Source organism: Camellia sinensis, chromosome 1, assembly GCF_055761805.1.
Source record: "Camellia sinensis isolate YWXY chromosome 1, ASM5576180v1, whole genome shotgun sequence".
NCBI lineage: Eukaryota > Viridiplantae > Streptophyta > Magnoliopsida > Ericales > Theaceae > Camellia > Camellia sinensis.
In genome coordinates, this window is record NC_138961.1 from 216,266,054 (window position 1) to 216,292,618 (window position 26,565).

General features: G+C 38.2%; 3 protein-coding genes and 1 long non-coding RNA gene across 10 annotated transcripts in view; 2 read left to right on the plus strand and 2 right to left on the minus strand.

The window, feature by feature from the left end:
* Window positions 1-13,298: 13,298 nt before the first annotated feature.
* Window positions 13,299-16,377, plus strand: LOC114258042 (uncharacterized). Its single transcript, XM_082919529.1, has 4 exons — window positions 13,299-13,431; window positions 13,643-14,749; window positions 15,037-15,433; window positions 15,559-16,377. The coding sequence occupies exons 2-4, from the start codon at window positions 13,645-13,647 to the stop codon at window positions 16,220-16,222; spliced, it is 2,166 nt and encodes a 721-aa protein (XP_082775655.1). The 5' UTR covers window positions 13,299-13,431; window positions 13,643-13,644; the 3' UTR covers window positions 16,223-16,377.
* Window positions 16,378-17,238: 861 nt separating this feature from the next.
* On the minus strand, window positions 17,239-18,180 carry LOC145790595 (uncharacterized). Its single transcript, XM_082868741.1, has 3 exons — window positions 17,961-18,180; window positions 17,720-17,847; window positions 17,239-17,634 (listed from the first exon to the last, which is right to left on the minus strand). The coding sequence occupies exons 1-3, from the start codon at window positions 18,123-18,125 to the stop codon at window positions 17,472-17,474; spliced, it is 456 nt and encodes a 151-aa protein (XP_082724867.1). The 5' UTR covers window positions 18,126-18,180; the 3' UTR covers window positions 17,239-17,471.
* Window positions 18,147-19,313, minus strand: LOC145822466 (uncharacterized). Its single transcript, XR_014363772.1, has 4 exons — window positions 18,792-19,313; window positions 18,606-18,696; window positions 18,276-18,377; window positions 18,147-18,179 (listed from the first exon to the last, which is right to left on the minus strand). It is a non-coding gene; the product is annotated as an uncharacterized LOC145822466 (long non-coding RNA).
* Window positions 19,314-25,506: 6,193 nt separating this feature from the next.
* LOC114316336 (suppressor of RPS4-RLD 1-like) overlaps window positions 25,507-26,565 on the plus strand; it is a 52,852-nt gene continuing 51,793 nt past the window's right edge. For 4 of the 7 annotated variants that reach the window (XM_082895043.1, XM_082895039.1, XM_082895051.1 and 1 more), the window contains exons 1-2: window positions 25,507-25,903; window positions 26,026-26,135. In XM_082895043.1, coding sequence (XP_082751169.1) covers window positions 25,779-25,903; window positions 26,026-26,135 — 235 coding nt within the window. In that variant the 5' untranslated portion in view covers window positions 25,507-25,778. The remainder of the gene's footprint in view (window positions 25,904-26,025; window positions 26,136-26,565) is intronic. The other 3 variants (XM_082895054.1, XM_082895060.1, XM_082895057.1) reach the window with 1 other exon arrangement.

The following is a 26,565-nucleotide window of genomic DNA, read 5'->3' on the forward strand; positions in this document are numbered from 1 at the left end:
TTTCCGAAGTAAGACCTCCAGAGCCTTTGACAAAGGCATATGGAGTGGGGTGAAAATCCTCTTGACTCGAGGTGGATATTTGGTTTTTTGTGAGCTACTTCCGGACGCACCGGTGAATGGGGTGGCTGTTTTTGATGCGGTGGTGGTGACCATGCCCACTTTAGAAGACCTTGCAGCTGCGTCACCGCTGGTAGTTGCATTCGAATTGCGAGAAAATGCCCTCCTGGTCTGCTCCTTATCCTGGTCAAACAGACCTTGCCTCATTACATCTTCGATTTGTACCCCCATATCGTGTAAATCTGAGAAAGTGGGAAATGGGATTACAATCATTCTCTGCATTAGCTTAGGCTGGAGATTGCGCACAATCATCCGTATTTGATCCTTATCTGTTGGCCTAATGGTCATCATTGAGGCCTTGGCCCTCCAGCGGGCCACGAATTCTGGGAAGCTCTCCTTAGGCTCCTGCCTCGTCGTCTCGAGATCACGGGTCGTAATCTCGATTTGTGTATTGTATGAATATTGTGCGACGAAGGCCTCAGCCATCTCATCCCAACTTCTCTTGACATCATCCTCCAATTTGGCATACCATGCGGCCGCTACACCCGACAGGGTCCGGCCAAATAAAGATAGCTTTTGCAGTCTAGTGAGGCCCATTGGCCTTAGGACGTCTGAAAATAGTCGTAGGTGAACCATGGGATCTCCAGACCCGTCAAAACGGTCGATGTGAGGCATCTTGAACCTATCCGGTAGAGTCACAGCTGCGTCGGTGTACCCGTCCTCAATGCCCGGGATGGACTTTACGCCTTGAGATTTCTTAAACAGCTTTTCAAGCTTGCTCATTTTTAATGCCATGGGGTCCACCTCGGACTCGAAGGGAGAATCCGATTGATTGATAGGAGTGGGTGCTTTGGATAGTTGAGGCGGGATCGGGGGCGGAGCTGGCCCCGTTGGAAGGTCGGTATCCTCCTGGACGTGGGTTGCCTCCCCGAGTATGGGAACTCTTGGTGGGGGAGGAGTCTGGTGCGAAGTAGATACTCCAGTTTGCTGCTCCAATCTGGCAATTGTCTCTGCCTGTTGGGTTATGGCCACAGCCTGTTGTTTGGCGAATTCCGCTTGACGGACAGCGTCTTGCTGCATGGCTTTCATACTATCCTGGAGTTGGCGCACCATCTCTTCCAGACTCGACATACTGTTCTAATCTAACTGAGCAACCGGTATATCTGTGTCGGCAATAGGTTCGGAAATCTCAGCCTGACTGCTCAAAGATCACTGATCTGGTAGCTGCTGTACTGGTGGCCTGTGCCTGACTAGCCTTCTCTGGCCCTGATTATCCTTGAACTGAGTCTCTGACCTGACAAAGTCTATCAGCACAAGTCCGATGAACCTCGGGGGATATTGGAGCCTTCTGAAGCTATGGTTCCAGGACTACCCCCCCTGCAAAAGGGAAAATAGAGAGCATCTCAGCCTAATTTCACTGCAACGGATAGCAGAACGACGGTACTCAATACTGATAACTGTTCCCCAAATATTTGTTCCCAAAATACTGAATCTGATACCCACGGATATAACTGATTCTCAAATTCTGATACCAATGCCCTTAGGCCTGATGCCCCAAACTTGCAAACTGGTATGTACATTCCTGTAGAGATACACTCTAAAAGCACATAGCAAGTAAGAGAGAGCCAAAACACCCCTATGTTGGGGTAGGGTTTCCCTGTCCTATTTTGTCAGGAACTGGGATTTCACTACGCACACAGCGGTTTCAAACAACCTAACATCGGGTGAGCAACCTGTCCTAGTTTGGAAGGGTCACTATGGATTCCGAATATGCACTAGGTCGAATGGTCAAAAGGGGTGCCCCGGTAAAAACCGGGGTTTGTGTTCCCATGCTGTCAGAGCCCATAGCCGGTCAGCCTTATGGACATGTCTTGACAAGACAAGCCTCCGGCAAACCGTTCAGGAATGGCAGATGGCAAACACTGTGTTCCTAGGCGCACCAATGCACATGCAATGCAAAGAAACACATAAATGAGATCAAAACAGGATATCACGAGTTCGAGTCAAGCTCTCTAAATTTCCCCAGCAGAGTCGCCAGAAACTGTAGACGGCGCCCGCGGTGGGCCTCAATGCTACAGTTCGGACTCGATTTGTGTCACGGTTCTTAATCTGAACCAAAGAGTCCAAATCTGGCAAATCGTTTTGAGAAACAGATTTTTGAAAAAGTAGTGCCAAACATGGACTGCTTTGCCAGATACAGAGTCGCCACCTAAATATTTTTTATGGGAGAATTTAGGAAACCCTGACTCGGTGCCGAAGGCCACATGTCCGTCATCACCGGAGTTGTCTCGGCTCGGGAGCTTGGGTACGATCGGGGAAGGTCAGCTATAAGCACCCCCTTTCGCCCGGTCCGAAGACCGGCCTCTACTAACCATGATATCCGATTTTGAAAACGTTATGTGTTCTTAAACCAATTATTAGCCTAGAATTACTATGTTATGCGCGCAGCAAACAAGTATAGACTAGATTGCCTAATTTGGAAATAAACATTGCATATCCGTTCGGTTTGAAAATGCTTTGGAATTTGCTACTCGCAAGTAGGCTAAAATACGGATTTCAACGAGTTTTTCCAACTCAAACAACCCAACCTTCACCCACAGGCATTCAAAACAGTTTAACACATAAGCATCTAGCCACATGTTAAGCATGCTGTCATGGCAATATTCACACTCATGTGATATGCTAAAGCGGAAATACTTACATAGTACTCCGTGCCAAAACAAAGAACTTGTTAGCAAACATGCGTGATCCAAGTCCATGTGAAGTGCCTAATGCATCGCATACAAAATGTTACTAGAATAGGCTCGGCTATCCTAAACATGTTATGTGAAAATGCACAATTATCACATATTCAATTTTTGATTTGAAGTACAAATGCAATTAGCGTGATGTACCGAGCCTAATGCATGTAATACAAAATGCATGAATGCACGCATGTATAGCATAAGGTATGCTGAATTTAAACGTGCCCTAATACTAACCATTAAAGCGGGTAAGTAAAAGGGAAGAAAGAAGTGGGGTTGGAAGACATACACACCACCCACACACACTTATTACAGATTTACCCTCACTCGGAGGGACCGAATAAATATTACAAATTAATTAACTACGCAAGCTAATTAATATTACAAATTAACTAATTTAATTAACGAATTAAATAAATTAATTAAAGCAGGAAAATGCCTCGGGAAGCGTGCCACCATGCATGGGCTGCCTCTGTTTTCCTTCATTTCCTCCTCTGGAGGCTGTCAAAGCCTCAGGACTGATCCCTTGGACAGAGAGGATCACCACCGGCTAATTGAAATTGCCACCGGCAGTGTGGTATGGCCATCGGCACAAAATTGAATCTGTCGGCAGAGAAAATGGTGCCGGTCGGCACATTACACTGCCGGTCGGAAGAGTATTCCTGCAGAACCTGCAACTCACAGCAACAGAGGGCAAAACAAAGCATGGCAGCACAATTCAAGGCATGTCTGCATCAACCATATCCCTTATCATTGTAATGACTCAAAGGGGCATGTGCCTCGATTCTCGGACCACCTATCACGCATTTCCATGCATGATGGCCCAAGGAACCAAGTATGCAACTTTGATTTCAAATGCATGCAAACCAAACAAACCAAATAAGGCCCAATTCCTATCACCAAGTCAAGGAACAAGGCATGCATGCAAGATGTAATGCAACCTAAGCATGCAAGCTAAGGATGCAACATGACATGGCGACTCATTTATGCAAGCATACAAGCAAACATAGAGGCATGCAAATGGATGACAAGATGGACTTATACATGAATTAGGCAGCTCTAAAATAGACCTAAAACAGTGGCCATAAGTGCTAAAGAGTGAGGGCTAAATGGCACACACACACACATGCACATAAGGACCAACACTTAAGCACAAATCAAGCAACATTCAAGCACACTTGAAAGGGACAAACATGAACAATTAGCATGCATTATAAGCCTTGAAATCATGCTAATACATGGTGCCAAGCCAAGCAACAAATCAAGTCAAGCATGCAACAAATGGCCTAAGTGTTCAAAGTAAACCAAAGTGGCATTGAGCTACACTTGACAAGACCAAACAAGGCATGCATTAAACAACTAAAAATAGATTTTTAGCATGTTAAAACAAGGCCAAAGGACTCCTTAGATGGCATCTAAGTGACTCAAATACAAAGGCATACACAATAGCCAAAACATGGGGCATGCAACACATGCTTATGAGGCATTAAAGATGCATGCAAGGCAATCAAGCAAGCATGGAAATGGGACTGAAATAACATATAAAGTGACCCCAAATCACCAAAACAATGCCAAGATATCATGCTACACATGCACATACTCAAGGCCAACAAGCCCAAATACAAATGAGCTATGTCAAGCATGCAAAGATCAACCCAAACGACTATGGACAGAGCTAAAACATGTCAAGATAAGCACATAATCTTCACAAGACTAAGCCAAAAACATGCTCCAACAAAGGCTAACAACCTAAGGCACATTAAGGCATAAACAAGGCATTACATGGCAACTATGCTAAACATGCATGGAGTTCCAAAACCAACTTGAAATCATGTTATATTATGGATATATAAGCATGAAAAACAAATCAAACATGCTCAACACACACTCAAGCATAGGCTTCCTTAGGAGGCCAAAATATGCCCTTTTCAAGGACAACAAGGAGAGGGGGTGGCCCTCTCCTTCTTGGGACTTCAAAGCATCATCTTCACCACTGAAATCCCTCAAGATTTCAGTGGTGAAGAGACCTCAACACCAAAATCCCGGAGCTAGCACAAAATGGCTCAAAATGAGGCCTTTTGAGGCCTAAGGGTGGTCAACAACCCTCAAACAACAAAACACTCTTAATAAACAATAAAGAGGGCCTAAAAACAGAACTTTTTTATGTTATACAATAATCACAAAAACAGCTCTAAGATAGGTATAAAATTAATGCAAGAATGAAGAAAAAAAGGACTAGAATCTCACCCTTGAAGACCCCTTTACAAATAGTGCTCCAATGGCCTCCTTGAGCTTGAATCCAACACCAAAATCTCAAAACAAACCCTTTAGAACCTCAGCTCCAAGAGGAAGGTGAAACACTAGGTGTTTGTGTGCAATAGTGAGACACAAAACACCTAGTGTACAAATAAGAGGGAAAGAGAGATAGAGAGTGTATATCTAACCCTAACCCTAGAAAAACCAGAGCTTGGTCTGTATTTTTTTTCTCTCCCAAAAATGTCTGAAAGCTCTCTCTTTTGCCTTAGAGAGAGCCTCTCTCTATATGCCTCTTGTAAAGCTTACAAGACAAGCTTTGCAAGAGGGAGATCCCTCCATGAGCAAAAGCAATACAGCTGTCTAAAAATATCTGCAAAAGCAGATGAACAGCAATCGGCCGGCCAAAAATGCCATCTTGGCCAAAAAGAGTGCCGGTCGGCAACAAATAGTGCCGACCGGCAACAAAGAGTGCCGGCCGGCAAACTATATTGCCTGTGGCAGCAAAAACCAGCCGGTGGCATCTAGCCACTGCCGGTGATGGGTGGGGATGGTCTACAAGCCCCACCCTGCCTCTCAAAGGCAAGACGCAAGTGTTTGGTGCAAAACCAGACACTAAACGGTCGAATTCGGGGATCCTGAGGCATGGCGCGCGAGCCGAGACCTCCAGGAACTCCAAACGAACACAAACATGGATAATCACCGAGTGTTCAAACGGTGACGTCCAAGTCTTGAGGACGGTCAAAAATGGGGTGTCTACACTAAACGACTTAAATTGGGTGAATGAGCTACCACCTGTGCTTTTTTTGGGTATGCGTTGCATAGTACAGCTTATAGATTTTTTGATATGGAAAATAATATTATTTTTGAATCAGGTGATACTATTTTTCATGAAAATAAATTTCTCTAGGTTTATGGTCATTATTATATTTTTGTGTATTTTGTAAAGTCCTAGTGGCCTATAAATAGTTCCTCTCATCTACTCTTTTCTACACTAACACACAAACTATTTTCTATACAAGAGAGATTAATAGCATAAAATGGTGTTTTTCTTAGTGGAGTTTTGGGTTCACCATCTTGCGCAGAGTTGGTATGAACCATACGACAAGTTGTCAGGCTATTGTATCACAAGTCATAATTTTGTAACTACTGCATCGGTATTTGGATTCTTCTTACCGCAGTGGGCTTGATCTCCTTAAAGAAAATGAGATATCCGTGCCTCAGCCTAATCTATTTGTATCTCATTTTCTTTGCATTATTTATTAACAAAATATAATTTTTTCTGGTATTTTCACCAACAGTTTGAAGTCCTATTTAAATAGGAATGTATTGTATAAGGTTCTATGAGTTGTAAATGAATGATATTGGTATACTATTATACCCCTAATTTGTTTCTAATGTCACGTTGGATTTGGGAATGTCACATTGTGTTTGGGATGTTACATGTTACATTTACGTTTTGAATTTCAAATTTCCAATCATATAGATATGATCACAATCTATGGTAACATTGGATTTTTCATACATGATATTTCCATTAATTAAGTTATTTTGAATTTCAGAAGCATATGGGAATGTTATGTTGGATTTGAGAATGTCATATTGGGTTTGAGATGTTATATGTTACATTTACGTTTTAAATTTCAAATTTTCAACTATATAGATATGATCGATAACATTAGATTTCTCAAATATAGTATTGCCATTAATTTGTCCATATACAGTATTGCCATTAATTAGGTTATTTTGAATTTCAAATTTCTAACCATATAGATTTGATTATAATCTATGGTAACATTAGATTTCTCATATATTCAACTATATAGATATGATCACAATCTATGGTAACATTGAATTTCCTATATATAGTATTGCCATTAATTAGTCCATATATAGTATTGTCATTAATTAGGTTATTTTGAATTTCAAATTTCTAACTATATAAATATTATTACAATTTATGGTAATATTGGATTTCCCATATATGGCACTACCATTCATTAGGTTGTTTTGAATTTCAAATTTTTAACCATATAAATATATGGTAATATTGAACTTCTCATATATGGTATTATCATTAATCAAGTTATTAATTAATTAAGATTGGGGGTGGATGTGTCTATAAGAAAACCAAAGGACCTATTGGGTTATAAGTTTTTTCACAGGTTTGTATAAGTTTTCCAAATAAGACTTATAAATAATTTACTCTTAAATTTATAAACTTTATCATTAATACGTAAATATTTTGCATACTTTTCACTGATATGTAATTTTTCCAAAATTATACATCTTTTAGAAATATTTTCTCTATTTCTCACGATCTTGTAATTCTCCTGCTCCAATCTTTTAGTTGATGAAAGCATGTTCACAGAATTTGAGGGAAGAGTGATGCCTTCCGGGATGGGCTTAGCTGGGCCCATTGGGACGTTGAGTTGCTGTAATCCAACCCAAATTTTATGCTTCTCACTAAAAAGACACAAAAAGCCCTGTTTGGCCCAGTTATTTTTTTTTTTTAAATATTTATTTTTTTAGCATAATTTAAAAATAAAATGGATTTTTATGTTTGTTATCTCTATTTTAAAAACCTCTAAAAAAATAAAAGTAATTTGATTTTTACAAATTAAAGAAAAAATGACTAAAAAGTTGAACTTTTCTTATCCTCTGTCCTTTTATCTTTTTCACTTGTTTAAGCAAGGGATTTCTTACTCCCACTTCTTCTTTACTTGGACTGGGAGGAAGCATCTGCGTGTGCAGTGGTCACGTGTAATCACGTGACTCATATGATTGTTTTTGAGTAAATTACAAATACATATTTAGAGATTTGATTAAAATACGAATTATAATTCTGAAAATTATATTCCACCTCCTAAGATTTATAATTTCATAACAAATTACCCATTTTATTAATAAATTATCAAATTAATTGACAGTTTTTAATGATATTATAAATATATTTCAATTAATAATTTGTGTAATTTTATTATTGTATAGAAGAATAATTATGAATTTCATTTTTTTAGTTAATTCTATTAAATAAAAAAAATTTATAAGAGAATATTTGTAATTTTCCAAACACAGAGAATAATCTATATTTTAAATAAATCTCAAGAGACATATTTGTAATTTACCATTGCTTTTTTATGAGTGTTGCTATTAGTACCCCATAAATTATTTTAGACCCCAAATTTTAGCTTTTTTTTTTTACTACAATAATAACCTCAAATAAAATTACTACAAAGGGCATTATTAATTTTGAGACACCCCATCTCACAATTAAATATACGCACCCACTACATCATGAATTAGGGTTTATGAGAGTACTCACTTCCATCATCACCCATCCATCTTCCCTAAATCTCATCTTCAAAACCTGTCTATCCTCAAAACTTTGAAAACCTTTTGACTGCAATATTTCGACGGTAACGGTGACAACCATTTAATTACTTATACTTCTGCAATAATGACAATGAGTGGAGTTTGTCTGGCAACCACAACTCCATAAGATAAGAGGAGTACAACAACAAAAACTTAGAGTTGGTTCATAGTTTTGATGTTGTTCTTAACTCAAAGGAGATTGGCCTTGTAAGGGTAAATTTTTTGAAAAAAATGGCAAAAATAATAAAATCTGTTCATCATTTTATCAAGACTGAACTCCCGAAATTCAGGAACACGGGTTCGAACACTTTTTATTTGTTCGGGAACCGGTAACCGAACATTATTCATATGTTCGGACTTGTTTTACTGAGAGAATTAAACCAATTTTTATAATTTTTTCCCCCGCAAGAGAATAAATTATTATGAGAAAATTAATAAATTATGTGTATATATATATAGAGAGAGAGAGATTACCAACTGTGACAATGGTGGATGAGACAGCAGTGGCAGTAATCACATTACCTCTTCTTCTTCTTTTTCGTGGGCTTTGTTAGGATTTTTTTGGAAGATTTCTTTAGGCTGTGGGGGGTGTGCATTCAATAGATGGAATGTTTTTACAATAATAATTTTGGTATTATTTGGGGAGGGAAAAGAAATTTTAAAGGTTTCAAAATTTATAAGTAAAGGTCCAAAGAGATAGAGGGTTCAAAATAATTCATGAGGTGCTAATAGCACCACTTTTTTTATTCTTGTTACAATTACAAAAAATAGCCCCACGAATTGAGCCTTTTAACAAAATAAATCATAAATTTTTAATTTTGTCTATTTAAATTATAATTTTTTAATTTTTTTTCTATTTAAACCTTTTACCTATTTTCATAAGTAAATCTGATTAAAAAAAAATATTTTAGTCATTAAACTCAATAGAGATATACATAAATAAAATATTATTTTTTATTAAATTTTAATGACTAAAATATATTTTTTTTGATTGATTTTACTTAACGAAAATAAGTAAATAGTTTAAATTAAAAATAAATTTAAATTTTAAATTAATATAATAAAAATTTAAGATTTATTTTGTTATAAAAATTAAAGGTTTGAATTTTATTTTATTTATTTATTTCTTTTCAATGACCTCTTTATTCTTTCATAGCTTCTCCTTGGGCCATCTTCCCATAAACCCCTTGAAGCCTGTGCCATACTAGCATTGAGATTCAGTGTGTGACGTATTAAATATTATATTAATATAATTTTTTTATTATAAAAATGTGAAATATATATTGGATGGTTTTAATCAACCTACATAATTGCAAAATTTGATCAAAATATAATTAAATATGTTCCATTGCACCCATATTGATCAACAAAAACAACAACTATTGTTTTATCAATTTATTAAAAACTTAAAGGGCTTGTTTGGTTTGTATTTGAGAAATATTTTTTGAGATAAAAAGTACGAAAATTTGTTTGGTTTGATTTTTTTTCAAAAGATATTTTGAAAAATTATTTTGAAAGAGAGTTTTGGAAAAAGTGATTGATTTGATGTGTATGAGAGAGAGATTTGTTTGGAAAACTTGTAAATCAAACAAGTTTTGGAAAAAAAATTTATAAAAATTTGTTTGGTTTGATTACTTTTAAAAATTTATTTGTAGAGAATTTTTCTCAAAATTTTTTGAGAAACACAAACCAAACAATGCCAAAATATCTACCTCACATAATGAGAGTTAGAATCAATATTTTGGCGCAAGAGTTCAAGATTTTTTTTCGACAATGCTACGTAGCTCAAATTTTGTGGCTCAAAAGTGGCTCAAATGGTCAAAACGACATCGTTTTGAGTACAGAATAGCATAAAAATGGCCAAAACGACGTCGTTTTGGCCATTTGAGTAACTTTTGAGCCACAAAATTTGAGTTACGAGACATTTTTTATTTTTTTTTTCCCACAAGTTATTTTGATCCATATTTTTTATAATGAAATGATTTTTTCCCAAGTCCTCTCAAGTCTTCGTGAAAGAGATTTCAAAACAATATTTGAAGTAAATAACATTATCTATTATTGTTTTTTTAAAAAAAAAATTCTAAAAGTGTTGTTAAAGTATACTCATAAGGAAAATGCTATGAATCTAAAACAAATTATCAAATTTTTTATCAAACCTCTTATATGGGTGTGGGACCCACACAAATCACAGGTATGGGTCCCACACGCATGTGAGAGGCTTGGTAAAAAATTTGGTAATTTATTTGGGATCCCTAACATAACTCTACTCACAATGACAAAAAATATTGCATATTAAATATTAACTTTTAATTTGTCACAACCTAATCAAGTAACGCTGAATGCCCTTACTATATTATTGTACATAAATTGTAAAATTTAAATTATGAATCTTTGATATTTATTTTTAAGTCCAATTATTATATTAGGGCACATTAAGAGTGCAAGCAAAAATCATTTTATTAGCTTAAGGAATTTTGTTTTTGTTGAGCACATGGAAATCAAAATTAGAGGTGATAAACAAATTGAACGAGCTGAATAATTAATTGTTTAAGTTTGGTTTGATAATTTTAACGAGTTTTAAAATTTGTTTAAGTTTAAGTCGTTAAATTTTTGATCCGATCTCAAAGGAACTTTTTATCGAGCTGAGTTTGAGTAGTTTGATATTTTATATAATTTTAAGCTTATTAAATCAAACCGAACAAGTAATTAATTGTTCAAATTTACTTTGAAAACCTTAACCGACTCTAAAATGTTTTTAAATTTGATTTATTTATTTAACGAACTGAACTTGAACGAATTTTTAACAAACTAAACATGAATCAAATTCAAATTATTTGATTGGTTTATCATTTCTAATAAATAAATAAATAAATAAACTTCTAAAATGGGATAAAACATCCACAGCCAACAAAAAGATATGCTCAGCCAACTGAGTTAGTAAATGGGGCTGTTTGGTATAGTTTTTTTTCAACTTAAATCCACTTTATAACTTAAAATAAGTGATTTTGGAGTGCTTGGTGTACCTTATAGGGGTAGATTATAGCTTTCTATAAGTGAAAATTGAGCTTTTTGGTTGAGTATGGGAGGAGGTGCTTCCCAAAACAGCTTAACCGGACAACTATAATTTGAGGGACAAAATGACTTAAATGCCCCTCACAATTTCAAGTAATTACAAGTGTACCATCTATATAAATCAAATAACTCTCATTTTTGTCTCTTTGATGAAGCTGTCTGGCGATTTCCGGCAATGAAACAAAGATCTCTCTCTCTCCCTTGCTCTCACTCTCTCTGCACTACATCCATGATGCTAGTCGATCTCGGGTTCGCGACGATTTCCGACAGATCTGGGCCATGGAAGCCCCTCTCCGCGATGCCCAATGGCGATCTCCGGCAGATCTGGGCTATGGAAGCCCCTCTCCACAACGCCCAATGGCAATCTTCCTATGGCCTCTCCTACCCCGTCTTCACCACCGTCGTCGACAAACTCAAACCCTACATCGCCCAATCCAACCTCTCTCTCCCCTCTGACTATGCCGACGCCATGGTCCTCTCTCGCCTCACCCACGGTCTCTCCTCTAAAACCCTAACCTCCCATTACTCCTTCGAACCCTACCTCATCTCCAAAAACAATAATAACAATAATAAATTTTATATTAATTAATACTAAAAATTGTTTTTTTTTATTAAGCCATTAATGAAATAAATTTTATATTAATTTATACTAATTAATAATTTTTGTATTAATTGGTACTAATTAAGCCATTAATTGATAATAAATTAAATCATAAAATATTAATAAATTGGTATATTTTGTAACCATAAATCAACAAAATATTAATTGGTATTTGTAACAATTTTTAATAAATTTAAAAAATATCAATTAATATTCATGTATGTATAAACTAAAATGAATATAATTTGAAAATTTCAATTAGTATTTCAACATTTTTCTAAATTTTAATCTCACCATGCATGTACCACTTCTAATTTGAAAAAAAAAAACTATAAACTAAAGAAAATAAAATAAACTAAAATAAAAAGAAAAAAAAAAGAAACAAGGAAAAAAATTATTAATATTAATTGATACTAATTAATAATTTTAGTATTAATTGAGACTAATTAAGCCATTAATTGATATTAAAATTAAGGAAAATTTACCCATAAATCCTATTTCCTGAAATGTTGAACCATTTAGTCCTAAATGTTTTCCTATGCTCCATTTAGTCCTATTTGATATGCTGATTTTGGGGGGTTTGATTTAATCCATTGCGTTTTTACGTCAATACCCTTTACCTGATATTTCCTTCAACAGTTGTTGGTGAATTCAATTGAGTTTCGTAATGTTCAACTTATTGTGGGGATGTTTCTGGGACACCCAAATCAGTGAGCACCATTTTTTCTCTAGCATTTACGATGCATTACAACTGATTTTCTGCAATCAACGTGTTTGTTGTTGTCGTTCACCATTTCGGTTTCATTACCATTGTTTTCCTTCATTTACATTGATTCCACCATTGCTTTCATGGAGGCAGAATACCGTGAGAGGTCTCTTTCCGTTGGTCGGCATCATCTTCCCCAGAGACCATCATTTTTTCTGTAGCATTTACGATGCATTACAACTGATTTTCTGCAATCAACATGTTTTAGTGGGGATGATTTTTATTGGTTAATTTTTTTTTCACCATTTTTGCGATTTCTCATAGACGGTTATTTTCGTTCTGACTCTATAACTGGTTCTTTCATTATTATGTATTTTGATTGACATTGTTTCTGATTCTTTATTGTTGTTGTCCACCATTTCGGTTTGATTACCATTGTTTTTCCGTCATTTACATTGATTCCACCATTGTTTTTTATGGAGGCAGAATACGGTGAGAGCTTTGTTTCCGTTGGTCGGCATCATCTTCCCCAGAGACCATTGCTGTTCTTCGCACTGTAATTGGATATTTCAAGTTGGTGGCTTTCTGCGGTGGCATTGCTGTGTTCAAGCCCCTGGGTGAAGGTGTGTTTTTTTTCCAGAATTTTTGAAGTTTCCTCTGATCTGTCTATGGGATGGGTGCGCTGGTTTTATCAATGGAGGGATGGGTCGTTGGTGTTTTTTTTATATTTTCCTGCAATGCTGTGTTTAATCAAACAAACGCACACATACTGTTCTGTTATGGTTGTTTCATGGGTATGTTGCAGCCGTAATGGGTTCTTCAAAATGTGTGCAGGTATGGATGGGGGAATTTTGCTGGTTTGTTCGTATGGTTTAGTTAATGTTCTTATTCGGTTGAATCACGATTCGTCGTATGTGAAGATTGTTGATGAAATTTGTGGGAAGTTCGATGGATTGGTACCAGGTGTGGTGTGTTTGTTTTTTGATTTTCCCGGATATAAGAAGTTTAAGGTGGATAGCGACGACGACATTCAAAACATGTTGTGCCTTGCTAAGTCGTTCGGGATAAATCACATTGAGGTCGTCATTCAGGAAAGTAGTGTTGGTGTGGGTGGTAATCGTGTCGTGTTGGATTTCGCGGACGATGGGGGAATGTCACGGCATGTTAGCGGGAATGAGTTCGTGGATGACCAGATGGATTTGTTACCAATGTACTGTCCGAACAAATCGAAGACGTTTCTGTCGGCGCAATGGGCGCATGGTATTACCCATGTGGGACAATGTTTTGATGGTGGAGCAACTGAATTCCGCGAAGTTCTGTGTAAGTATGCTGTTGAACGTGGATTTCAATTTAAGTATGTTAAAAATGACTCCGTGCGAATTACGGTAGTGTGTAAGTTTGCGGCTTCAACAGATTGTCCGTGGTCAGTTCATGCGAGGATGTTACCGTCAAGTGGGGTGTTATGTGTTAAGAGGTTTGATAGTGTGCATACTTGTGGGGCTGCTGTACGTACTTCTAGGAACCCTCGTACGGGGTCTGATTTGGTGTCTACAGTTGTTGCAGATCGACTGCGTGATAAGCCATTGACGCGCCCCACTGATGTCGTGTTTGATTTGAAGAACGATTATGGTTTGGATATTAGCTACCGGGTGGCATGGTTGGGTGTTGAGAAAGCTAGGGGCGAGGTGTACGGGGATCACGCTACGTCCTTTGATCAGCTGAGGTGGTATAGCAATTCTGTTATGCAAAAAAACCCAAATAGTTACATTAATCTTGAGTTTGACCCAAAAACCGGGAGCTTTGTTAGGTATTTCATATCATTTCGCGCTTGTATAGATGGGTTCAAACACTGCCGGCCTATGCTTTTTTTGGATGGAACGTTTTTGAAAGGTAGATTTAAAGGGAATTTGCTCGCAGCTACTGCTAAAGACGCCAATCAAGGTAATGGTGTGTTACTTTACCTATTACTGCTTATTTGCTGAACATACTAGTAAATAGATACTTCAAATTTTTATACATTTCAAATGTTTCTTTCCCATTCAACAACGGAAAAAAAAATTGAGAACATTGAAATAGGGTCTCCTCAAATAAAACTGAATAGGAATGTAACACACAGTTGCAGGCTTATTCGTTTTAAAATTTTTTAAAATGTGTCGCACTTTTTTATTCGTGGATGGTTGTATAAGTTTTGTCATGCCTAACTTTTTATGTTGCATGTTTGGTCTTAGGATTGTTTCCGGTAGCCTTTGCTATTGTTGATTCCGAGAATTCAGCTAATTGGGAATGGTTCCTTCATAATTTGAAAGAAGTTGTTGGGGGTGGGCGAACATTGACTTTCATATCTGACCGCCATGTCGGATTATTACACTCTATGCCCATTATTTTCCCTTCAGCGCATCATGCATATTGTTTGTTGCATCTGCAAATGAACTTGCGGGATCGAATGAAATATGTTAATGCATCGCACAAAATTGGGTTGATGCGAAAGTTACGGGAATGTGCATATGCGCCCACTGTTGCTTGTTTCAATGAGAAATTGGAGGAATTGAAGAAGGCCAACCCAGCTGTGATTGAAGATTTTATGAAAGACCTGCACCCCAAACACTGGTCTAATGCGTATTTCAGGTAATTCATGGCCTGCACAACGGGTTATGGCATATTTAAAAATTCCCACGTGTTTTTTTTCAGTATATTTTGTTTTGGTCTTTTTAATTTACGCTTTGTAAATGGGTTTCTTTTTTCTAAAAAAGGGGCCAACGGTATGGGGAGATGTGCTCAAATGCTGCGGAATCTTTCAACAATTGGGTTGGTGAGGCTCGTCATCTCCCCGTCACGAGATTGGTCGATATGATAAGGGGTCAAATAATGGAGCAGATGTCGGAGCGCAGAGTTAAATGCAGTAAATGGGACGGTGTTATAGTTCCGAAAATGGAGAAAAAATTGGTGGCAGCGTATAACGACAGCAGGGCTTGGTGTGTTAGCCAGGCTAATGATGATATCTATGAGGTCCACTCCCACCCATCGGTGTTGGTTGATGTCGGCAAGCTGACATGTTCTTGTTTTCAGTGGCAGATCAACGGGTTCCCATGTTCCCATGCTGTGGTTGCATTCCGTAATAGTGGAAGAAACATCTACGATGCCATAGACTCCGCATTTTGCATTGATACATTTCGAGCTACTTATAGCGGAACCATATACCCCATCCCAACAGTGGGGAGGCCACTGTTTAACCCAGCTGAATGTTTGATAGCTCCGCCGACGGCCAAGCGTCCCCCCGGTCGGCCAAAACGGAAGAGAATTCCGTCCAAGGGGGAGGTCGTGCAACGTATACGTTGTGGTCGTTGCGGAAAAGTGGGCAATCACAATAGGAAGACATGCAAAGAGCCATTACAGTTGGGCTGCCATATGATTTAATTTGGTTGTTAAGAAACTGGGTTATTTGGTTTTTTTAAAAAAATTCTTTTTTTTTTTACATCAGTCATTCACTTTCTGTTATTGGTTTAATTTGTTTTGTAGGATATACATTTTAACGTAATCCATCAACCATTTCATTTCCCATGTTTGAACAATTACACTCCACCTTTAAGACCCAACCATTTTAGTGTGAAATATGTTCTGCTTAACACTGTGCAGCCATGAAAGTAGCCAGTGGTTATTATTTTTCAAATCTGTTTTGAATGACATTGTGTACACACGAAAAGAGTCAGTGGGTGCCGGTTTTTGTTTCAAATCTGTGGACATCATAACAGATTTGGAAACCAGTCATCCACTTTATGTTATTGGTTTAATTTGTTTAGTAGGACATACGTTTTGGGTCCCCGCTACTGAACACTAACACTGCTCCTTTGAAACACAACCATTTAATTCTCAAAGGACGCTTTCATTAACACTGTGAATACATGAAATAAGGAATTGGTGCCGTTTAAGTTTATAAATTTGTTCACATCATACCAGAACATTCGCCCAAAGTGGACTCTGCCAACCTGTATCCGGAACGGCAATGGATTTTTAATGTTTCTGTGGCTGCTTACAATCCATTGTCATTGCACAAAACATGTACCCATTACCAAATGACTTACAATAAATTGAACAGGAAGGTAATTTTATGTTATGCTCAACATGGTATCATCACAATTCTGATTAAGATGGCAATGCGAATTTAATCTTTACTCGTGTCATACTTACCATGTGGTTGACGTGCTCAGTCGTTGCATGTCCACTTCCATATACATCAAACCACGCATACTCCCGTGGTGGAAAACAGGTTTACAAAACTGAGTCTCGTCATGCCCAACTCCTGCATACATCACACCATGTTCACATACCCAGGCCCATCTGCCATTTAAAAACAATGTACTTCACATGACATAAAAGTGTAATGCACTGTGAAACTGTTATTATGCAAAAGGTGAGACAATTTGAATAGCTTACTAAATAATATCAACATTCATATCCACAAAATACTGGATCCTAACCCAAGATTAAACCGTTTGCCACTTCTGCATTACCAAAAAAGTAACGTATATGAAACTAGTTTTTGCGTCCTACTTTTATGTGTTTCCAGACTAACAAAACATTATATACGCCGATACGGGAAAAACAGAAAAAAACATCCTAATGCTGTTGTTGCAACTTGCGCACTGGGAAATGTCTTCTCAACTTGTTATAATGTCCTCCCACGGAGTCCACTGCCCGGGTCACTTAAGAACATTTCCACCATTGCAGCTCGTAGCCCAGTTGGGGTCAGCCCATCCATCGAAGTATTCACTTCTGCACCACGAATGTACTGCCTGATTATGAAGCACACGAAAATCCCACAATCCGACCTGCACTAACAAACACCGGTGTCAATGTCACAGACGTGATACATCATCAAAACAGTACGCTCAAAATAAAATGAACATTTCTTACGACTCTGGAACTTGTTGTGGGCAATCCACAACAGATACAAAACTGCCATCAAACAGCTGTGCGCCAACAGCTGTAGGTGTAACTCGAGGCTTCACAAATTTGTTGTGGTGATCAGCCACCCATTGTTTCTGTCCATTTTTCAAATGTCAGTGCAGTTTTGTCCACAGTAACATTAACATTTTCCACATTGCAATCTGCCCATAATGCACATTGTAAACTGAAATTTGTAAACAGCACTTACCACTTTTAGAGCCTCATTGTAGTGCTCATCGCGCACTCCACGTCTTGGCCGCATCGAGTTGTAATGTTTCCAATTCCCACTTTCTGAATCGCACGCCATGACTGTCCAATGGTTGGCATTGTAGATTGGGATTACTGTGTATCTGCAACCTCGTGCAGCCTTCATGTGAACATTCAAATACTTCGCTCAGGAAACAGCACTACTGTTTCGCATCATATCCTGCACAATTGTCCAAAACCACCATCGGCGTACCAGGTTTCATTATGCAAATATTTTCCAGATTTCAAGGAATCAAATAAAACTGAAGATACATACCGAACAAACACTAGTGTAAATGTACGATGCCCCAACATATTCTGCCCTTCCAGATACCATCTTATGCATTTCAGTCAACATTGCAGCGTATGCATCGATTACCTGCAACATATGTCACCCATTACAACTCCACCACAATAGTAATAACAACTTTGTAAATTTACATTTCCATTTACATATTCTTCACTGTGTTTTAAAATTCATTTGCCGTTTCCGACTGCCACATCACTCAATTCACAAAGGAAGCAACTGTCAGATTTGCATATGTTTTTTAAAAATAATTAAAGAATCACTAAATACTGTACGATTCGTTACACGGAACCAGCTTACATTGCCGTGTATGGAGTTCTGCTGCACCAAATCTTTGATGTCCGTGAAATGGACTTGTATTCCATTGTGTCCACCATCCCACACTATTAACCTGCACACCGTGCACCAAAATTAAGAACCACCATAGAGCATAGTTTTACAAGTTGTACATGTTAAACAATAGAACATTTCATCCGAACAACGTACCCGTCCCCCTCTAAAGTGTACATTCTTTGTAGTAGTTCCCTGTCTTCATCCTTCACCATGTTCCACACAGTGTGCCGCCTATTCAGACCGAATCCATTCCATGTTTTACGCTCCACCTCGACGTCCTCAACACTGTAAATCACCCCGGGTTCAACTGATTTACCAAGTCTGACATTGGTGTTTACCTGTGGACGCCCAAATATGCCGGGATATTCGTAGTCTGATAACCTAAATTCCCGTCTTGCCTTGTTCTTCACCCTTTTGACAAGTGATGTAATTTTCGGCCCTGAACTTGCTGCACCTGCTGTGTGTTCACTATGACCTTCTACAACAACGACAGCTGCGCCATCCTTTACATTGCCATCAGCTACTGTCTCTGCATTTATGGGGCTGCAGCTACCCTCTCCCCTTGCCACAGTTGTACGTACAATCCCATCTGTAAAGTCATCTGTCAAATCTTCAATCCCAGGGTCATTGTCAACAAGTTGTAATTCGTTGATCCGCACGTCTTCGGGTTAGCCTCTACGACATGCAGACCGCTGCGCACTTTCGCAACTCGTCACATTGGCAGACCCACTCACTTTGCCTGACAGACTATTACTTGGTGTTCGCTGATTGGATCCAGCATTCACAGCTAATTGTGTGACCTCGTGAACCTCAAGGTCATCAAGACTATCTTCCAAATTGCTTACTTTTTTGTCCAATCGATCAACCTGCTTGGTGAGCCGTGCAATTTCTGCATCCTTATCCATAATCACAGTATTTAAGTTTGCAAACAAATTACCAGCATGCCGCCCGAGCAGTTTTTCCAGTGTTTCCACACGCTGTTCCAGTTCACATATCTGTACATCTTTCATATTGATCTCACTCTCTAATTCAGTAATTCTTGCTTTACAAGTTATCAGCTCATCGCGCACCCTTCTTTGTTCCCCACCCACGTCTTCACCGTCTGGAGTGCTGGACAGTTCCAGAAGATCTGGGAACAATACCGGCCAAACCTCTCCACGTGACACCAGCTTCCCAGCTACTTTTTCCTTGCTGGTCGGTGTTCCAGTATTTTTATTGTCATCGTCATTGGCCCCCTCTATTTTCATGTCACCCTTTGTTTTTTTGGCCGGCTGCCAACAATTGAAGCTCGGCTCCACGATGCCAACATCATCTGTCTCAATCACAGCCCTGCGTTCATCGCACACTCCAGGCGGTTCCACATCCGCCCTAATTCTACTACATTCTTTTGGTTCAATAGCAGCAGCAGGCACCTTCAGAATATGACATTCATTAATCGTCCCAACAAGTTTGCCACACTGGACCTAATGAAAGTTACTAGCAAAACGTAGCATAATTTCAATGTTTTGGTATTGGAAAAATTTGCAAAACAATTAAAAGGGTTCTAATTGCATACCTCAAAGCAACCTTCTGACGACAAATTTATTACTCTTAGTTTCCCCACAGCGGCTGCAATGTTCCATCTACAAAAACGTGGTGTCACGTCGGGTCGTTCCGGAGCGACGATGTTTGAATGCTCACAAATAAGGAACTGAAATTAGACCATGAAACATCCGTTAAATTAACACTGAAATGGGTTATATGTTTTACCGCTGAATTTGAACCACCAAACAAGGAAAAAACATACGTACCAGCAATGCTACTACGCAACCAGTGACCTTCTCTAGCTTATTGTGCATCTCATTTAGTGACCCAATCAATGTGTTTCTTATTGTTGCACTCCAGTCATAGTGCTGCAACGTGTCTAGTTTGTCAATCACACGGACAAATGCCCAACCTATATGCTCGCCGGTTGTTGCGAAAAATAACTTGGCGCACACATAAAGACACAACAATTTCGCCACATCTTCTTCGTCACGCTCCGTATGACCACAGATGGCTTCTCCCAGCAAGTCCTTTATTAGTTTTGAGGAAATTCGGGTAACATTTGCGCAGCGTCTTTGCATGAAATCAGACGGCCCTTTCCCACCCTGTGTCATATCCAATTTCTCCCTCCCACATTGTACCCCAAAGATCAACCTGATGTCGTTGTTGCGCAATGGTAACTTAGCTCCACCGATGTGGAATTTCTCATCTTCAGGGTTGTAAGTTTGTATTAGCCGACATACCGTCGCATCACATTTTTTGAACATTTTAGGATCCAGCTCGTTAGCCCGAATAGCATCAATCATCAGCCAGAATGGCGTTCTCTGCAACTGTCTGACGTGGGCATCGCGTAATTCGAGTTCCAGAACTGTGCTAATCAGCCCGGATATGTTTGAACGGTACATTAATTTCGACGTATCAACAACAGCTCTCTGAACAAGATCACCCGACCCTTTCTGTTTCTTGAAAGGGAGCTTTGCTTGTCGTTTACTGGGTTGCCTTGTCGATGTGTGTGGTGACCTCAAGCCAATTTTCCGTTTACCAGTCCTACTGCCACTGCTACCTGAACATGTTTTACATTCAAATCAGAAGAAACAAATTAAAGCTGCCAACACAAAACATAAAATGTCATGATCCATTACCATGAAAAAATGAATCTTTTACACCACCACATGTTCCGGCATCAGGCAATTTACCAGAATAACACCAACTTTTATGCCCCATATCATGCCATCAAATTAAAATCTGAACTCAAACGTTAACATCACACAGGCAAACTCTGATTTTCATCTCATCGCGCACTAGGCAACAAGTACATACTGCATGTATTATATGCAGTACTAACCACTATCACTTCCCAACTAACTAATTATATTGTTCTGTACTAAATTTTGTACAAATGCAACGAGCTGTAGCTATGCATTTCAACAATAACATCCAACAATTAAAGTGACGCTACGTAGATTATGTCAATGGATTGAAGAACATTACAAATGCGTCACCACTTCAATATGATTTTCACAACATCAAACACGCTACATAACATGATTACGACTACGCATTGGGCAGCAAAACGTAAACAAAAAATAAAAAGGGGCCCCGATTTGAAATTTGTGATTACATCACCGACATGATTCTTGCACAACATTATACTTTGCTTCGATGTAAAAAACCAAGGAAAAAAATACACACCCCCCCACATGTTAAGATAGTATACACCAACAAACAAATAGGTAAACCATGTTCCCCTCAACCCCCCTATCCCCCCCAACCAAATTCAGGGAAACCCAGTACACACTTGATAATAAAATTGCATTACCATTTCATTTACATTCAACGCAGTAACATTACGACAAAATCACAAAAAAACACCCAACTTAACAGGACAAGAACATTGACAACCTACTTTCCGAGAAGACGCATGAATTTCTCAAAATCGCACCCAAAAAACAACACTAGTTCAGCGTACATTTTTAACAATTTCATGTATTTCACAAATCCCACAACATTAACCACTTCCCATAATATGTCACCCATAACACCACAACTTCGTAATGTAAATGAAATCAAGGGTTTACGTACAGAGGCGCTTAACGTACCTGGAACCATTGTCGGGCGCCTACGAGGACTTTCCGCTCGCTATTTCGAAGCACAGAAGTGTCACAAGCAACTACACCGCAGGGTTTGATGTATCAACAGCGAAGGGGTTTTCGTATTTGATGGGGATTACGGTAAAACACAAAATGCTATTCTGTTGACCTGGAATTCACATCGTCAAGCAACATTCTGCAACTGCAATGCCTGACATGCCGCCATTAACATCGGAGAACTGTTCAACCTTCCATACACGACTCTTCGATTACGGGTTTGTTTGGAGGGAAACAAATTTCTACAGAAGACAGGTTTGGGGCATTCCAGTCATTACGCCGTTGGGGGTTTACTTAATTACCCTTACTAAAACGTGTAAACATTACATTGAGGCGGGTTTAGTTGTCAATAACATTATGTTAGGACTAATTGGAAGATAAGATAAAAGATAGGACTAAATGGAGCATAAGATACATATTTGGGATTTATTGGTGCGTCGCCCATTAATTAATAATTTTAGTATTAATTGATACTAATTAAGAAATTAATTGATACTATTTAATTTATAATGGAAAAATATTGTTACAATAATACTTCCATTACATTTTTATCAAATGAATCAATTTTTATATAAATTGATACAAATTATGTTAACTGAAAGAAACTATAAACTAAAGAAAATTAAATAAAATAATAAAAAAAGAAAAGAAAAATAAAAGAAACATGGGAAAAAAATTATTAATATTAATTGATACTAATTAATAAGTTTAGTATTAATTGAGACTAATTAAGCCATTAATTGATACGAATTAATAATTTTAGTATTAATTGATCATAAAAGGGTAAAAATGACAATTATATAAAAAAAAGTTATTTTACAGCTTATCTATCAAACACTACTCTGCTGTTTAAATCCATAATCTCATAACTGCACCAAACAGATTAACAGCTTATGTTCACAGCTATAAGCTATAATTTGTTAAGTTATAATCTATAATCATTTTTCCACAACTTTACCAAACGGGGCTAATATGTGATTGGATTGTTGAGAAGCATTAACCACTTCGCATGTCTCTGCTGGCGAAGAATAATGTTATACGTATCAATTGATGATATAACATAATTTAAGAGGTTTTTAAAATTTGTAATGTGATTAATAAGTGGGGTCAGTAGTAATATTATGACTAGTGTTAGCACACTAAGGGTTGGTTTGACATGTTTAAAAAAGTCAAAAAGTCACTAGCCTATTTAAGTCACATCATCTTATTTAAGTTACATTACCTCTCTAACACATTACTTCAAACCCAACCCATATTTAGGCTAAGTTTGGCAAGTTGCAAAAAAGTCAAAAAGTTAAAAAGTTACTCAAAAAGTTAAAAAGTTATCACTATTCACCAAAAGTCAAAAATTACAGCTGCACAACTCCCAATCCTAATTTTCCCCTACACACTAATTTATACAAAATTTTCATAAAAAGTCAAAAAATTAACTCAAATATCCATATTTTTTTCCTCAATTTTTTAGTCTAAAAAGATAAAAAAATATACTTATTTAAGACACCCCAAACAATCCCTAATTAATATATTAATTGATCAAAAATATTAAAGACTCCAAAAATTCTATCAAAAATTTTAACAAATGTCTGATGTGAGCTTCACATAATGCGAGTCTCATATATACGAAACATTTAGGGTGTGTTTGGTAACGTTTACGTTTTCAGTTTATATTTATAAAAATTTTATAAACTGATTTTTGTTTAATTTTTATTTATTTTTAAAAAAACATAAACTACAAACGCGTTTGGTAATAATTGACAAAATGTTTAAAAAAATTTAAAAATATAAAAAAAGAGCGAAAAATGGCAAGTGACAAGTGACGGCGGAAGACGGTGGTGGAAAATGGTGACAGTGGGTGGTGGGTAGCTGGTGGTAGTGGGTGGTGGCGGATGGGTGGTGGTGGCGGGTGGGTGACTGTGGCGGGTGGTGGGTGGTAGCGAGTGGGTGGTGGTGGTAGTGGTGGCGGGTGGTGGGTGGTGGTTGCAGGTGGGTGGCGGTTGCAGGTGGGTGGCGGATGGCAAGTGGTGGTGGCGGGTGGGTGACGGTGGCGGGTGGTGGGTGGTAGCGAGTGGGTGGTGGTGACGGTGGGTGGGTGGTGATGGTGGGTGGGTGTGTGATAGTGGCGGGTGGCGGGTGGTAGTGAGTGGGTGGGTGGTGGCGGCGGGTGGTGGGTGGTGGTGGTCGGTGGGTGGCGGATGACGGGTGGTGGCGGGTAGTGGTGGTGGTGGGTAGGTGGGTGACGGTGGCGGGTGGTAGGTGGTAGCGAGTGGGTGGTGGGTGATGGTAGTGGTGGTGGTGGGTGGCTGGTGGTGGCAGGTGGGTGGTGAGTGGTGGTGGCAAGTAGGTGGTGGGTGGTGGCGGTAGTGGCGGCAGGTGGTGGATGTTAGTGGCGGAGTGGATGGCAGGTGGGTGGTGGGTGGTAGTGGTGGTGGCAGGTGGTGGTGGAGGCGGGTGGTGGTGGCGGCGAAAGATGATGGTGAAAAATGATGGCGGGTGGTGACTAGTGTTGGGTGGTAAAAAAAAAAAACTCAAAACTCAAAACTTGTAATGGAAACACATTTTTTGTGTTTTCATTTTTTGGCCAAATTTATAAACTGAGACCATTGATTTATAAATCAAAAACTTTATCAAATAATTTTTTATTTAAATTTTTAAAATTTTTATATATATAAACAAAAAATAAAAAACATAAATATTACCAAACCACACCTTAATAACACTTTTAACGAAATATTTAAATTCTCCAACATTAGCCGTATGTAATACTAGGACTTGGAGTCACTGCTGTGGCAAATGCACAGTAGTGACTGTTGTGCTTTATTTTGTGATGTATTATGAGCTTATTTTTATGATCTGAACCGTTCATTTTGTAGGATTTGTTGAGTACTTTAAGCCTATCAAAAATCATATTAATCGGATATCAACAACTATATGATCGAATTGCATATTTTTATACTATTTTTCAAAAGAAAAACTTCTTGTTTGTTTTTTTGGTTATCAATCATATAGTTATTGGTATCCGATTAATATGATTTTTGGTAGGCTTGAAGTACTTAATAAACCCTACAAAATCAACGGTTCAGATTATAAAAATAATCTCATAATGTATCACAAAATAAAGTACAACAGTCACTGCTGTGCCTTTGCGACAGCGGTTACCCTTCAGTAATACTACCGTGCCGTGAGCGGTGGTATAGCTCACAAAAGTACACAATCAGGCTAGTAAACGTGAACACGGGGCTCCGCGAGCGAGGGCCACCTTGCAGTGACGAAAGCGAAACGTGTAAAAAGATCAGGGAGCCCTTTAGCCTCTCCATCTCCGGAGAGACATGACCATCGCTCGATTCTCCCAACGCTTCTCTCTCCTCTGCCGTTTCTCTCTCTAAAATCTCAACCAGGAAAATCACAACTGTGGCGAAGAAGATAGAGATAGAGATAGATACGAAGTGGTTTCGATCTATTGCCTGTGTCAATGGCGTCGGCGGCAATCTCGGACAGAGTCCAACTCGCGAAGCTCTGCTGCTCTCGAGACTGGTCCAAGGCAATCCGCGTTCTCGATTCTCTCCTCTCGCAGTCCTGCACCATTCAAGACATCTGGTTCTTAACTCAAATTCGAGATTGTTTCTTATTTATCTTTTCATTCAATGTTTAATAGTATATCCTTGTATGGTGCTTTCGTTGATCGATTGTTCTGTAACTGTCTCTGTTGCGACTTTCAGTAATCGAGCCTTTTGCTATAGTCAATTGGAGCTCCACAAGCACGTGATCAAGGACTGCGATAAGGCGCTACTGCTCGACCCCACGAATCTTCAAGCTTACATTCTGAAAGGTTTTTTAGTTAGATATTCAAATTTCGTGTTATATTATATGTATATATTTAAAAAAAATTTCGTCAATTGTATTCCATCGCCTGAAATTTAGTCTTGCTGGAAATTGGATTATGAAATTTAATTTCAAACCATGTAAGAAAATTTTCAAGTGTGTGATTGTACTTTCACATTGGTTTGCTACTAATTATCTGCTTCGAAGAAACTAATTATCTGTTTTTCAGCTTCGAAGAAACACATTCAAATTAAATTTTTATCTTGCATTCATTTTACGATGTTTTGCTAACTAACAAGACGCAAGGAAGATGTATGAACTACCTTGTAATGTGCTGGAAATACTTTCAGTAAATGAAGCTTAGTAATCGCAGTTACTGGAGCATGTCAAACAGATGGGAAGAGATAACTATTCAATAGCTCAATTTATCAGAATTT

Coding starts and splice junctions, on each gene's coding strand:
- LOC114258042 (XM_082919529.1), top strand. CDS start 13,645: ATGGATGGGGGAATTTTGCTGGTTTGTTCGTATGGTTTAGTTAATGTT. Junction 14,750..15,036: donor TGCTAAAGACGCCAATCAAG/GTAATGGTGTGT, acceptor GTTTGGTCTTAG/GATTGTTTCCGGTAGCCTTT. Junction 15,434..15,558: donor TGGTCTAATGCGTATTTCAG/GTAATTCATGGC, acceptor TTTCTAAAAAAG/GGGCCAACGGTATGGGGAGA.
- LOC145790595 (XM_082868741.1), bottom strand. CDS start 18,125: ATGAAGGCTGCACGAGGTTGCAGATACACAGTAATCCCAATCTACAAT. Junction 17,848..17,960: donor ACAATGAGGCTCTAAAAGTG/GTAAGTGCTGTT, acceptor AAAAATGGACAG/AAACAATGGGTGGCTGATCA. Junction 17,635..17,719: donor CCACAACAAGTTCCAGAGTC/GTAAGAAATGTT, acceptor TTGTTAGTGCAG/GTCGGATTGTGGGATTTTCG.